This window comes from Labrus mixtus, chromosome 7 (genome assembly GCF_963584025.1).
Source record: "Labrus mixtus chromosome 7, fLabMix1.1, whole genome shotgun sequence".
Classification (NCBI taxonomy): domain Eukaryota; kingdom Metazoa; phylum Chordata; class Actinopteri; order Labriformes; family Labridae; genus Labrus; species Labrus mixtus.
The window spans coordinates 31705675-31719708 of record NC_083618.1 but is presented as its reverse complement, the minus strand read 5'-3'; the positions used below and the strand labels follow the sequence as shown (position 1 = coordinate 31719708).

General features: G+C 45.2%; 2 protein-coding genes across 4 annotated transcripts in view; both read left to right on the top strand.

The window, feature by feature from the left end:
* The first annotated feature begins 1568 nt into the window (after positions 1–1568).
* manf (mesencephalic astrocyte-derived neurotrophic factor) lies at positions 1569–8263 on the top strand. Its single transcript, XM_061041642.1, has 4 exons — positions 1569–1785; positions 4174–4301; positions 4543–4684; positions 5977–8263. The coding sequence occupies exons 1-4, from the start codon at positions 1698–1700 to the stop codon at positions 6159–6161; spliced, it is 543 nt and encodes a 180-aa protein (XP_060897625.1). The 5' UTR covers positions 1569–1697; the 3' UTR covers positions 6162–8263.
* A 1030-nt stretch (positions 8264–9293) lies between these two features.
* The window catches only part of rbm15b (RNA binding motif protein 15B), a 4951-nt gene continuing 210 nt past the window's right edge, over positions 9294–14034 (top strand). Inside the window, exons 1-2 of one of the 3 annotated variants that reach the window (XM_061041641.1) lie at positions 9294–12022; positions 13961–14034. The exon at positions 13961–14034 is cut by the window's right edge and continues 210 nt beyond it. In XM_061041641.1, the coding sequence (XP_060897624.1) occupies positions 9545–12022; positions 13961–13969 (2487 nt within the window). In that variant the 5' untranslated portion in view covers positions 9294–9544 and the 3' untranslated portion in view covers positions 13970–14034. Of the gene's footprint in view, positions 12050–13960 lie in introns of all 3 variants that reach the window. The other 2 variants (XM_061041639.1, XM_061041640.1) reach the window with 2 other exon arrangements.

Below are 14034 nucleotides of genomic sequence, written 5' to 3'. Positions count from 1 at the left end.
GATGGTTCTTATGATGGTTCTAATGATGGTTCTTATGATGGTTCTTGTGATGTTTCTTGTGATGGTTCTTGTGATGGTTCTTGTGATGGTTCTTATGATGTTTCTTGTGATGGTTCTTGTGATGGTTCTTATGATGGTTCTAATGATGGTTCTTGTGATGGTTCTTGTGATGGTTCTTGTGATGTTTCTTGTGATGGTTCTTGTGATGGTTCTTGTGATGTTTCTTGTGATGGTTCTTGTGATGGTTCTTGTGATGGTTCTTATGATGGTTCTAATGATGGTTCTTATGATGGTTCTTGTGATGGTTCTTATGATGGTTCTAATGATGGTTCTAATGATGGTTCTTATGATGGTTCTTGTGATGGTTCTTGTGATGTTTCTTGTGATGGTTCTTGTGATGGTTCTTGTGATGGTTCTTATGATGTTTCTTGTGATGGTTCTTGTGATGGTTCTTATGATGGTTCTAATGATGGTTCTTATGATGGTTCTTGTGATGTTTCTTGTGATGGTTCTTGTGATGGTTCTTGTGATGGTTCTTATGATGTTTCTTGTGATGGTTCTTGTGATGGTTCTTATGATGGTTCTAATGATGGTTCTAATGATGGTTCTTGTGATGGTTCTTGTGATGTTCTTGTGATGGTTCTTATGATGGTTCTAGTGATGGTTCTTATGATGGTTCCTATGATGGTTCTTATGATGGTTCTTGTGATGGTTCTTGTGATGGTTCTTGTGATGGTTCTTATGATGGTTCTTGTGATGGTTCTTGTGATGGTTCTACTGATGGTTCTTGTGATGGTTCTTGTGATGGTTCTTGTGATGGTTCTTATGATGTTCTTATGATGGTTTTTGTGATGGTTCTTGTGATGGTCGGGTTATATATGTCTGTTGGGTATCGTGCACTTTGGGTTCTTTTCTGTTGAATTGTATTTAATTATTTTTAGTATTTTGCATTTGTTATGTTCTTCTGTGTTTGGTTTAGTTTGCTTTGTTCTTGTTTGTCAAAGCACTTTGTAAACCTGTGTTTTAAAAGGTGCTATATAAATAAAGTCATTATTATTATTATTATTATTATTATTATTATTATTATTATAACATCTAAACTATGGACTTTGAGTTACTGTATGTCTGTTAGTGTTTGTATTCATGTGTTATAAATGCAGTTAAATTTAATATTTTTATAATAAAGAACGGAAACTTGATTAAACCACATTTTTTATTTATTTTTTATTTAGATTTTATTTATTTTTCATTTATTTTTTATTTTTTTATTTATTTTTATTTATGTTTTATTTATTTATTTTTATTTATGTTTTATTTATGTTTTATTTATGTTTTATTTATTTTTTATTTATTTTTTATTTATGTTTTTTTTAGATTTTGAGGCACGCAAATACTTTCAGCGCACGCGGCGGATGTGGTCCAATCAGGCGACGCCAACTGGACGTTGTTCCCGGAATGTTCCGTCTTCGTCCAATCAGAGCAAAGTGCGTGGAAGCACACACGAACTGTCAGGTCTCTCGGCCAATCAGGCGCCGGCATAGTGTGACGTGGCACCCCACAGCCCGTACAATCAGGAGCGTGCGCTTCTACCGGCGTCTGAACTGAAGCGGCTCATGAACAGGAAGCTAACGGCTCTCCGTGTTTTCAGCGATTAAAGACAGAAAAAGTTTAATTAAGTTTATTTCATTAAAACAGAAATGTTGTGTTTAAGCGGGCTGTCGGTGGCGCTGGCTCTGGCTCTGGTCCCCGGTCCGTCTGAAGCCCTGAAGGAAGGAGAGTGTGAAGGTAAGCTAACATGCTAACCTGGAGCTAACAGGGAACAGATCAGAATGAAAGGTTTCTGTCTTCAGATTCTTTTAAAATGTTTTTAAATGTTTTAATGGAGAGGAAATGTTCCCACAGAGCCGTGAACAGGAAGCTCATAATGTCTGAAAACTACTGAAGCAGAGCTAATGATGATGCTAACACACCTGAGTACAGAAAGATGCTCAGGTAAATTATCATCTTAAAGTTATGTTTTTAAAATGTTCTCTTGAAGATAATTTATCATTAATATAAAGTTATGTTTTTAAAATGTTCTCTTAAAGATAATTTATCATTAATATAAAGTTATGTTTTTAAAATGTTCGATAAGTTGATGTTTATCGATACATCGAGTTTAAAACGATACAGGCTCCTTATTCCAGAGATGATAGATCGATATTTAATTTATTTTTTAAAATTTTAATTTTTTTGTACATTCTTAATTTTCCTTTTTTTATTTAAATTGTACTGTGTCTTTGCTCTTTGCTGCTGTAACAATGTAAATTTCCCCGTTGTGGGATAAATAAAGGATTATCAACTAACGGACTTAAGATTTAGTTTTTAACTTAAATCTGTTTTCAAGAGAAAGGGAGCGTTTCAATAATGTTTTTGTGCAATCATAGAAAAAAACAAATCAAGAAAAACTCAGGCTGTCTCTATAAAATAATTATAATTCATTTATTTCCACAGAATGATCATGTGGACTTAGGGCTGGGAAATATATCGACTTTTTAAGATATATTGATATATTTTCAAAGAAGATATAGGGTAAGATAACATTGTTAATATGGATATAGTTTATGTTGCATTAAAATAACGTTACAGAGATGCCAGGTCACCTTTTTCTCATCTCACTGATGATGACTGACTGTCTGCTCCTCCTCTCTCTCTCTTTTATTGTATTTAAGGAACATTTATTATATTACTTTTTAAATTCACAAACAGGTAGTTTATTTTTCATGTGTTTTCACTTTTAATAAAATACATTCAGCTAATCAATATCAAGATATGAGTTTTGGTCCATATCACCCAGCCCTATGTGGACTATTAAAAAAAAATATATACTTTTTACCTTCCTGATGAAGGATCACATACCAGCTGAACATTACTCTCACAGCCGTGGTGGGTGTGTTTTTGGCTCTGAGGGTCCTCTTTGAAACCCAAACCGTTTCCCTGTATTCTGGGTGTTGTTCAGTATTTTAAACGTAAAGAAACAACCTGCAACTTGTGCTTCAGACGGTCGTTTAAAAGTCGATGTAGTGGGATGAGGTCATCTCACGAGAAGTGCGTTCGGCTTTACAGCGTAATATCGATGTCGTAGACGGTGAGTTAACGTTGCCGTACGATGTTGCAGATGAGATTTACACACACACACAGTCACACACACACACACACACACACACACACACACAGTCACACACACACAGACACACACAGAGTCAGACATACAGTCAGACACACACACACACACACACACAGTCACACACACACACACACACAGTCTCACACACACACACACACACACAGTCTCACACACACACACACACACACACTCACACACAGTCTCACACACACACAGTCACACACACACACACACACACACACACACACAGTCTCACACACACACACACACACAGTCTCACAGACACACAGTCACAGACACACACACACACACACAGTCTCACACACACACACACACACACACACACACACACACACAGTCTCACACACACACACTCACACACACACACACACACACTCACACACACACAGACACACACACACACACACACACACACAGTCTCACACACACACACAGTCACAGACACACACACACACACAGTCTCTCACACACACACACACACACACACACACACACACTCACACACACACACACAGCGCTGTGCTTCGCTGATCTCGCCTTTTCCCTGTAACGCCTTTGTTACGACCTCTGAAGACGGCACAGAGGGGGATCACTCCGTCCCCCCGTTACACCTCCACGACTTTTATATGAAAGGTGAAAGGTCATGGGGACGTAAACATCGTCTGGATGGGGCGTGATAGATGTGTTCTCTTACAAAATGTCTCTGAATGATTTTTTGTTTAATCAGAGACTTTGACTCTCTGCTGATTACATAACCTGCTTATTAACACAAAAACAAACCAAAGAAACACAATCACCCCCCCCGAATGTTTGGTGTCAGGGAGGACGTCATCGTGTTCGAGTCTGAAGTGGATCAGTGGTTTTTATTTTTGTCTTAAATTGCTTTTCTTCAGACAACATTCGTCTTTGAGCGTGTCGATTAGGATGAACGTCTCGCAGCATCTCTCTGTGTGAAGTTCTTTAATGTGTTGTTCTCTTCCCCTCAGTGTGTGTGTCCTTCCTGGGGAAGTTTTATCAGTCGCTAACGGACAACAACGTCAAGTTTACCAGCGCAGACATCGAGAACGCCATCGTCAAGACCTGCAAAGATGCTAAAGGCAAAGAAAACCGCTTTGTGAGTAAACAACAGATTTAAATTCATCAGATAAAAAAATCATTTTGGGTTAATTTATTCATGAAAACACTGGAGCCTGAAGTGTGTAGAGGACGAGACCTGATCGTTCTGCTCCCGTTAAAAACCTGATGATCGACGAACATGAACGCTCGCTCTGACACTCTGTGGAGGTCGCTTCTTCGGGTGCAGCGTTCCTTGAAAGCCCATAAAACAGTCAGATCAGATTCCTTTCTCCCTCTAGTGTTATTACATCGGAGCAACGAGTGACGCAGCCACAAAGATGATCAACGAGGTGTCGAAGCCTCTCAGCTATCACGCTCCCGTGGAGAAGATCTGTGAGAAGCTCAAGAAGAAGGACATGCAGATCTGTGAACTCAAATACGGTAAGAACGATTTCAAACACGTTCAACTTATAAATCAAAGGACTCCTTCTCTCCTTTATGGGGGCGCTGTGGCTCAGTGGGAGAGTCGGTCGTCTCTCAAACGGAAGGTCGGGGGTTCAATCCCCAGCTCCTGCAGCTACATGTCCTATGTGTCCTTGGTCAAGACACTTAACCCCACGTTGCTCCCACTGCTTTGTGGGCGGTGTGTGAATGCGCATGACCTGCGGTGTGAAAATGCTTTGAGACTGATATGTCAGAAGACATAAATATACAAGATGTACTCCGTTTACCATTCTCTCCCTCCTTCTTTTGATCCTGCCTGAGAGAAGGATCCGTTGATCTATAATTTGAACGTCTACATCAGGGGTGTCCAAAGTGCGACCCGAGGGCCATTTGTGGCCCTTGAGGGGATTTTTTGCGGCCCGTGACTTCAAATGAAGAATCAGAAGATTTTGGCCCGAGGTCTTGATTAAGATTAAAAGATTATCTTATTTTTATTTTTCATGTTAACAAGAGCTGAACAATATTCCTTTAATAGAAAATGTTCAGTAACATGTTGTTGTTTTTTTACTTTTTCCTTTTACTATTTTCCACATTTTTTTGTAAACTATGAAAAAAAAAAAGTTTTTTCAAAGAAGCGGACTGTTGTTTAACCATTTAATGACCTGAGCTAAATGAAGAAAGCTTTTCCAAAAACATGAACCACCAGGCTTGATTCTGAGAACAAAACAAATAAAGTAGAACGAAGAAATCAAAATATTTGATTTCCTTTTATTAAAGGGTTTCTTTAGAGAGCCTTTTGATTCTGATCTACAAAGCCTTACTATTTTTAAAACTATATTTTAAAAAACAAAACCTGTGGCCCGCGAGCGATTCTAACACGACAATTTTGGCCCGCAAGAAAAAAAGTTTGGACACCACTGCTCTAGAGTGTCTGAGAGCAGCGACCCCCCGCGGTGCAGCGGCTAAAGCGCAGGAGTTTCCTTCTCCTCATATATTTGTGCTTTATATATTTTAGAACCAAAACTCCAGAGGTAAACATGAACAACTTAACATTCATTTTCTGACCGTTGCCGATGTATTGGTGCAAATTTTCTTGCTGCACTCCGGGCTATTCAACGAGCGGCCTGCAGGCCAATCCAAAGTGTGCTCGTTGGGACGGAGATGACCTCGTTTTAAACTCGTTTTAAACGTGTTGTGTTGAGCGTTTAGCTTGGAGCTTGCTGTGGAGTCTAGTCGTAAACATGTTGACAGCAGAGTCCTGACTTTCTGCTCTTGTGCTTCTCACGCAGACAAACAGCTGGACCTGACCACCGTGGACCTGAAGAAGCTCAAGGTGAAGGACCTGAAGAAGATTCTGGAGGAGTGGGGCGAGTCCTGCAAAGGCTGCGCCGAGAAGTCCGACTTTATCCGTAAAATCACAGAGCTGATGCCCAAGTACGCCCCGGCAGCCGCCAGAGCACGGACAGATCTGTAGAACAAAAACACAACTCAGGACTCTGACCAGACTGCTAACCAGGAGGAGGAGGGGCGGGGGGGTCTTTTGTTATTTGTTCTTTAAGGTGTACACTCATATGACCATCCTGCACTGATCCAGACGTCGGAGGAATGAACAGCAACAATCACGGATTCACGGTTAACGATGAATTCATCACACAGGAGCATCGGGCGAAGGAGAGCGGCGAGCAGCGGGAGACGACTTTCTGTTTGTCGTCCTTTTTACCGTGTTTGTAAGATTCTGACCTTTCAGCCAACTCACTCTGAGCACTTCTCTTAACGATGAGTCTTTAAAGATGATTTCTGTTCCTCCAAACTTTAGCTTTACCCCCCCTGCCAAATACTGACCATGAAGTCTGTGCCTTTAAATAAAACTCACATGCTCTTTACCTCAGGGTCGTCACCAAACAAGAATTTAAAACTTTGATATTCTGGTCGAAAAAAATAAACAATATTGAAAACTGTTTCAATACCACGGCAACTAAAACAGAGAACAGTGATTTGAATCGCCAAAAACTTCACCCAAACTCTCTCTCTCTCTCTCTGGTTTCAGATCGGCTCAAAGTCTTTAACATTTTGATTAACCTTTATCAACTTCATTTAAGAATTGGCCACATGTTTCTTATAGAGACGGACATTTTCACCATCTTTAATCTCTGAAGTGACCATATGGGACCGAGAGGATGAACCTTGTGTTCTAGTCCTCCAAATCGGTCTAGTCTAAGACTCTAAATCTTAAGCATTTTTACTCAGTCTTGTCTCTGTCAGACTGGGTGGACGAACCAAAACGTCTCTTCTCTTTCATGGTTTCTTTCCAATCTGTTCTAGTAACTTCTCGTGCGCTAATCTGTCCTTGCTTTGACGAGATGACGTTTGGAAAACGACACCATGTGACCATGCGATAGTTACGTTAATGATCAGTGGCACTGAAAAAATCTTCAGACATATTTAAAGCCAAAGAGAGCGAGCACAACAGTGACTATTCTTCATGCAATGAAGACGGTGTGCAGGAGTTAGCCTCCAACATCTAGATATTAAAAATAAGGAATTACTTTTTGGTTGCCATGGTATCCAACCCGGGAATCTAAACTGTTAGATTTTTTTACTTGAATCAAATCAAAGTTTGAAACTCAGTAATGATGACCCTGAGACGTTAAACAAAATGTTTACCGAGGGAATAAATGAAACTGAGAAGAAGCCTCACTTCCTCATAGCCTCCTGTACACTCTGACTTTGCCCCCCCTGCTGGTCGTTAGAGAGAATGCAGGTCTGAGGCTGTTCTGCAGACGTGTCCAATTTTGATACCAAGAAGATCTGACCTTCTTTCTTTCAGTCTGTTGATGTATTAAATCTTATTCTGGAGCACAGACGAGTATAACCATTTGAATCGTTTCTGTGTGTTTGGAGGCGTCTACTGCCCCCTGCTGTGTCGGAGTGTTCATGACCTCTCAATGTGCGTTTGTGGCCAACGTTTAATTTTATATCCTAACTATGACATCACGCTTTCCAAAAGCCTGAGTCGGACGAGGAATCATGGGAAATATTAACCAAACCAGTCGAGCTGTTTGCATCATTTCTTTGTTGTTGTTATGAGTTCATGTTGAGCGCCTCTTAAAGGTCATTCAAGGTCAAGGCCCCGAGGACGAGGAGTCTGAGCGACTTAAGTTCTCTAACACCGAACAGTTCAGCGACCTCCTGCTGTCAACACGGAGACACATTTAGATATTTAATCTGATCCCCATGTACTTTTCCTTTAGTGTTTCAGTCTGAATGTTTAATCATGATGCTGCTCGCCGTCCACCTGCAGGCGGCTCTGAGGGCACAATGACCCACGCCGCCATCCGGTTGGTCGACGGTTTGAATCGACTAATAAGAGCGCCTCCTGTGTCGTGAATTCAGCTGTATTTATGGTTCCTGTGTTTCAGAAGGGATAGATGTTTGATGTAAGCAGAACTGTAAACGTGACGTCGCGAGGACGACGTTTGTTTTTTGGGGAATGAAAAGTTAAAATGTGCTGTTGTTTCACGGGCGTTTGTTACAGCTGTACTATTCTACTTTTTCATTAAAACATAAAAACTCAAACCGAGTCTGAAACTTCATTTAGAGTGACATTAACAACGTTTAGATCGGGGGGGACGAGAAGGTGACAGCTGGATGATGCCGGTTTGAAACTTGACTGTTGCCAAGCAACCGGAGGATTCTCCTCACACGGTGATGTGATTGGCTCGTTACATGCAAGCTCACCCTGATTGGTTGTTTGATTCAGATCTGATATACTAAGGAGGGGTCACATACACCGTACATATGAAACCTGAGCAGACGGAGCACTGAGGGAATGCTACTTTCAAAATCATGCTAGTTTTCAAAATGACCAACCCTGCCTTTAAAGTCATGATGTGCAACACGTGGAAGAACACAGACTTCTCTTTTAGGCTCCCGACATAATTAAAGATATTTAAGTGATATTTATATTAAGAACGAGAAGCTCTGACTTTGTTTCAGGACTAAAATGTAAAATGTTCAAGTTCTAAAGTCTAAAGTGTAAAAGTTAACGCAATAAATACAATCTCAGCACGCTGCTGAAGGGACTTTATTTAATGTTTATTTACATAATAAATATAAAAAAACATGTTTAACTGAAATAAAATGGTAAAGCTTAAAATTTAAAATGTACAGAAAACAACGTTGAGCAATAAAAACAGATTATGTTTTAAAATACCATCAACAGACAACCAAGTTATCTTCTGAGGATCTTCAGCTCAATGCTATCATACTGTTTGTTTACAGATAATTATGTTTTATATTAGTGAAATTATCCTTTGCCTTATTATTTATTATATTTACAGCATTACGTTTTATTTTTCATGTTCTATTTAAATGTTTAATTAAATCCTGCCAGAAGTTTGTTTTACTTCACTTCATATTATTTTAAATAAAATACTTTTAGACAAATAAAGGATCAATTATTATTATCATTATTATAATTATAATAATTATTATTATTATTATAATTATAATTATTATAGCCTTCATGTTTTTGGTCAGTTTGCCCTAAAATCCAGCGTGACGTCATGACGTTCGTCAAGGAAGCGTCATCCCAAGCCCCGCCTTCCAAAGGGAAAGCGCACATTCCTATTGTCCAAGATGGCGGCGTTTGTGCAGCTCCTCTGATGCTGTCATGTTCTTAATCGATTTAATGCTTTTATTTCGATATTTATATAATTATTCAGCCCGCAGTGACAGCGTCTCTTCGCCGTAGCCGTCGCCTGCCTCGCTGTTTTGGCTAACGCCGCCGGAAGTCGCTCCTCAGGCCGGATTCCCGCTGCAGGCTCCGAAAAGTTTGAGCTCCATCCTCCCGTGAAGATGAAGAGGCAGGCCGGGAGGGAGAGCAGTCCGTCCAGGGCCGCTGCCAAACGGATACGGGAGCGGGAGCGGAGAGAGGAGCTGCCCCCCCCCCCGCCGCCGCCGCTGGCTCTGCTGCTGGCGGAGAGCCGCGGATATCACCGCCGGAGCCGCAGCAGGGAGCGGGAGAAGCCGCGGCTCCGGGAGGAGCGAGCGGCCGCCCTGGAGCTCCACCACCGACATGAGCTCAGCCTCCTCGGTCGACCCCCGCTCCGGACCACCGCTGCTGCGGAGCTCCCCGCCGCCCGCCCGGGGACTCTGGAGTACAAAACGCTGCTCATCAGTAACCTGGCCTCCCAGGTGTCGGACGAGGACGTGGAGGACACCCTGTTTCATGAGTTCAAGAAGTTCGGGGACGTCAGCGTGAAGCTGTCTCACACCCCGGAGCTCGGCCGGATCGCTTACGTCAATTTCCGGCATCCGGAGGACGCCAAGGAGGCTCGGCACGCCAAATCCTCCAGGTTAGTTCTGGGTGAACGACAGCTGAAGATTGAACCCATGTACGTGAGGAGGCGGAGTGTGACGCCCCCTGACGCCGGGTACCTGCCTCTGCACGCCCCCTACCCCTACAGACAGCGCTCCCTGTCCCCCCCGGGACCTGCGGTGAGCAGCATCCGGGACCTGAGAGCCCGACACTACGCCCTGGAGACCCTGACCCTGAGTCGGGAGAGGGACAGGCTGCTGGATTATTACGGGATGCTGGATGAGAGGGGTCGACCCTACGGTCTGCCCCCCATGCCGGTGGTGGAGGATTTAAAACCCGAGGATGACCAGAGGGCGACCAGCAACCTTTTCATAGGAAACCTGGACGGTAACGTGACCGAGGCTGAACTGAGGAGGGGGTTTGATAAGTACGGCATCATTGAGGACGTGGTCATTAAACGTCCAGCTCGTGGTCAGGGGGGGGCGTATGCTTTTGTGAAGTTTCAGAACCTGGACATGGCCCACCGGGCTAAAGTCGCCATGCAGGGGCGTCTGATCGGCGGTAACCCGATAAAGATCGGTTACGGCAAAGCTAACCCCACCACGCGGCTCTGGGTGGGCGGTCTGGGACCCGGGAACTCCCTCGCTGCCCTCGCTCGGGAGTTTGACCGTTTTGGAAGTATCCGTAACATCGACTACGTGAAGGGGGACAACTTCGCCTACATCCAGTACGAGAGCTTGGACGCCGCTCAGGCCGCCTGCAGTCAGATGAGGGGTTTCCCACTGGGGGGTCCAGAGAGACGTCTCAGGGTGGACTTTGCTAAAGTCGAGGAAAGTCCCTCCCGGTCTTTTCCTCCTCCTGTCGCCGCCCCCTCACACTACGACCTCCTCGGGGAAACCTACAGCCGCCACCGCAGCCTGGAGAGGGAGCTGAGGGGAGGAGCCAGAGAGCGCTCCCCTCCCCCCCCCCACAGCCTCCTCTCTCAGAGGGAGCGAGACAGAGCCCTGCTGGAGAGAGACTTTCCCACCAGCCCCACCCGCAGCCTGGAGAGGAGGGGGGCGGGGGGAGTGGAGGCGTTCGGGCGGAGCACGAGAGGAGCGAGGAGCCGCAGTAAGAGCCGGGAGCGATGGCTGAAGGAGAGGGAGGAGAGGAGGAGCCGGAGGAGGAGCCGGAGTCTGTCACCCGAGAAGCAGACGGACGAGAGAGAGAGGGAGAGGGAGAAGGAAAGGGGGCGGTCCAGGGTCCGAGGTCCGGGAGGGGCCGTCTCTCCTGATGCCAGCCCCGACCGAGCGCGTGTCAGAGCGCCTGACTCCACCACAGAGCCCAGAGACCACTCCCCCGACAGTGGCGCCGGAGGGCGACACTCCACCAACGAAGAAGACCTCCCATCGGGGCGCCACCACAGCAAGCGGACGTCCAGCGAGCATCTGAACAATCACCACCATCGTAACAGCGAGAGCGCCGCCGCCGCCGGCTCGCCCGCCGTCATCACAGACACACACACCTCGTCGTCCCCCAGCACGCTGTCGGAGTACGCGGCAGCGGCGCTCTCTAAAATATGGCACGGCTTCTTCGCCTTAAAGAACAGCAGCTTCCCCACCGACCTGTACCTGCTGGAGGGCGGGGCGGCGTTCTTCAACTCGGTGATGAAGGAGACCCTGAAGCTGCAGAGTCAGAACCAGCCGGGCCAGCTGAAGATCGTCCAGCGGCTCCGCATGGACCAGACGCGCCTGGACGAGGTCGTGCGCCGCATCAAACTCGGACGACCCGACGGATTCGCCATTCTGCTCGCTCTGCAGGGCCCGATCGACCGCCAGGCCGCCGCCGCCACCGCTGCCTCCGAGCCGGGGCTGCAGGCACGCCTGCTACGCCATCTTGTGACTTACCTGCGGAACAAGGAAGCTGCCGGTGTGGTGAGCCTGCCCGCTGCTAAAGAGGGGGGGCCGGGCGCCATGCTGTACGCCTTCCCCCCGGGCGTGTTCTCACAACAGTACCTGCAGGCCGCCAAGAGGACTGTGGGTAATATAGACGAGGAGCACATGGTGATTGTGATCGTTAATGACACTAACTGAACATGATGTTCACACGTGTACAGACACACACACACACAGACACACAGAGACACACACACAGACACAGACACACACACACACACAGACACAGACACACACACACACACACACACAGACACACACACACACAGACACACAGACACACACACACACACACACACACACAGACACAGACACACACACACACACACACACACACACAGACACACACACACACACAGAGACAGACACACACACACAGACACACACACACACACAGAGACAGACACACACACACACACACACACACACACACGGCGAGCTGACAGGACGCTCGCCGTGACTACAGAAACTTCCATGTTTTTATTGTTTTATTAAGAATGTTATGAATGAAACACTAAATCTCTCTTTTACTCTAATTCGATTTCACGTCTCCGTCACTGATGTTCAGTCCGATCTCTCGTTTAAAGAGCGTGCACCACGGCGTTGGAAAAGGTCACTCTGTCGTTTTGAACTTTTACATATTTTAGGATCTGAACGACTTCAAGGTACAAACAGTTTAGGAAATGCTCCTTTAGATTGTTTTACTCTACAGCTGTAACGTCAGCTAAATAACGTAATTAAAGGGCGCCCTCTTGGCGTTTCTGACCCTGACGGGCTCCGGTGGTTACTCTGAGTGTGTGACCACTAACCCTTCAGAGAGACAGAGAGAGAGAGAGAGAGAGGAGGAATCCTTCTGGACAGAATCATCTTCACGCCCACCAGACGTCTTTAAGAAAAACGCACATTTTTGTGCACGCTGCTCGCAGGACTTCCTGTTTCGCCCGCGGTCTTCTCTGTGTCGCTGTGAGACTTGACGGTTGGCGTGGATGCAACAAAATGTCTGAGTAACAAACAAGAACCCAAAAATACTAACGTGTGGAGAAAGCTGTCGATAAGCCACTCCCACTTCTGCAGGGTTCAAATCTGTGTTTTTCTGAATGTAGTCTGGTGTGTTTGTAGAGAGGTCGTCTTCCTCTCTCTCTGCAGGGATCCTCCCTGTGATGATGTCACACTCAGAGTAACCACTGGAGCCTGTTAGGGACAAAAAGTAACAGTGTATGCATTTTTTTTTAATCGGCACACTTGCCGCCATGACAGCCGGTGTCACGTCTGTTAGCCCGAGAAATCTCCTGCAGCAACTCTAAACTCTTTGCACTTTTCAAGTCGTCAAAATGTTTTAAAACGAAACACTCTGTTATTTTAAACATCGCTCGTTTCTAAGAGTGCCGGAGCTTTGGAAAAAAAAAAAAAAAAACTACATTTCTACGTTTTTTTTCTGGGCGCCAGCTTCTTTTTCAAAAAGTTTTTAGTAAGTAGAGAGCGTTTTCAGCAGCAGGCGGCCGCCCCGACGAAGAGCGCAGCGCCCAGCTTCTTTTTTCGAGCGCTACGATTTAAAATCTTTTCAGAAAGGCGATGTTCACGTCACTGGCGCTCTTTTCCTCATGTTTGATATTCCCCGTTGTTTAACCTCCAAATATAAAACATGCAGACTGTTGTCATGGAGACGGGACGTGCAGCGCTTTGCTCTCAGCGTAAACGCTTCATGAAAACGCTTTTCTGCCCGGAGAAAACGCCATGTTTGCACGGGGCCTACGAGAGTTTCCCTTTAAGTTTAAATAAAGTTTTTTTAAAGAAGCGCGAGACGGAGACGTGAAGAAGTGTTCGTACTCTAAACTGAAACATTCGACACTACACTCGAGGGGTTTCCTTTCTATGCTTGTTTACTTTATCTGTGTATTTTCTCGCCTTTTTACCGGACGTTGTGTAAACTGGTAGTTTTTTTTATACAAAGTGATTGTACTGTAACGGGGACGTCACGGCCTCTCCACGCTGTAGTGACGTGTTTTTGTTTTTTTAAAGCACCAGTAGAGTCCGAGGCGGCTCTCCTCGCCCCCGTCCCCGTGACCCTGAACTCGACATCGAGCGAGTCCATG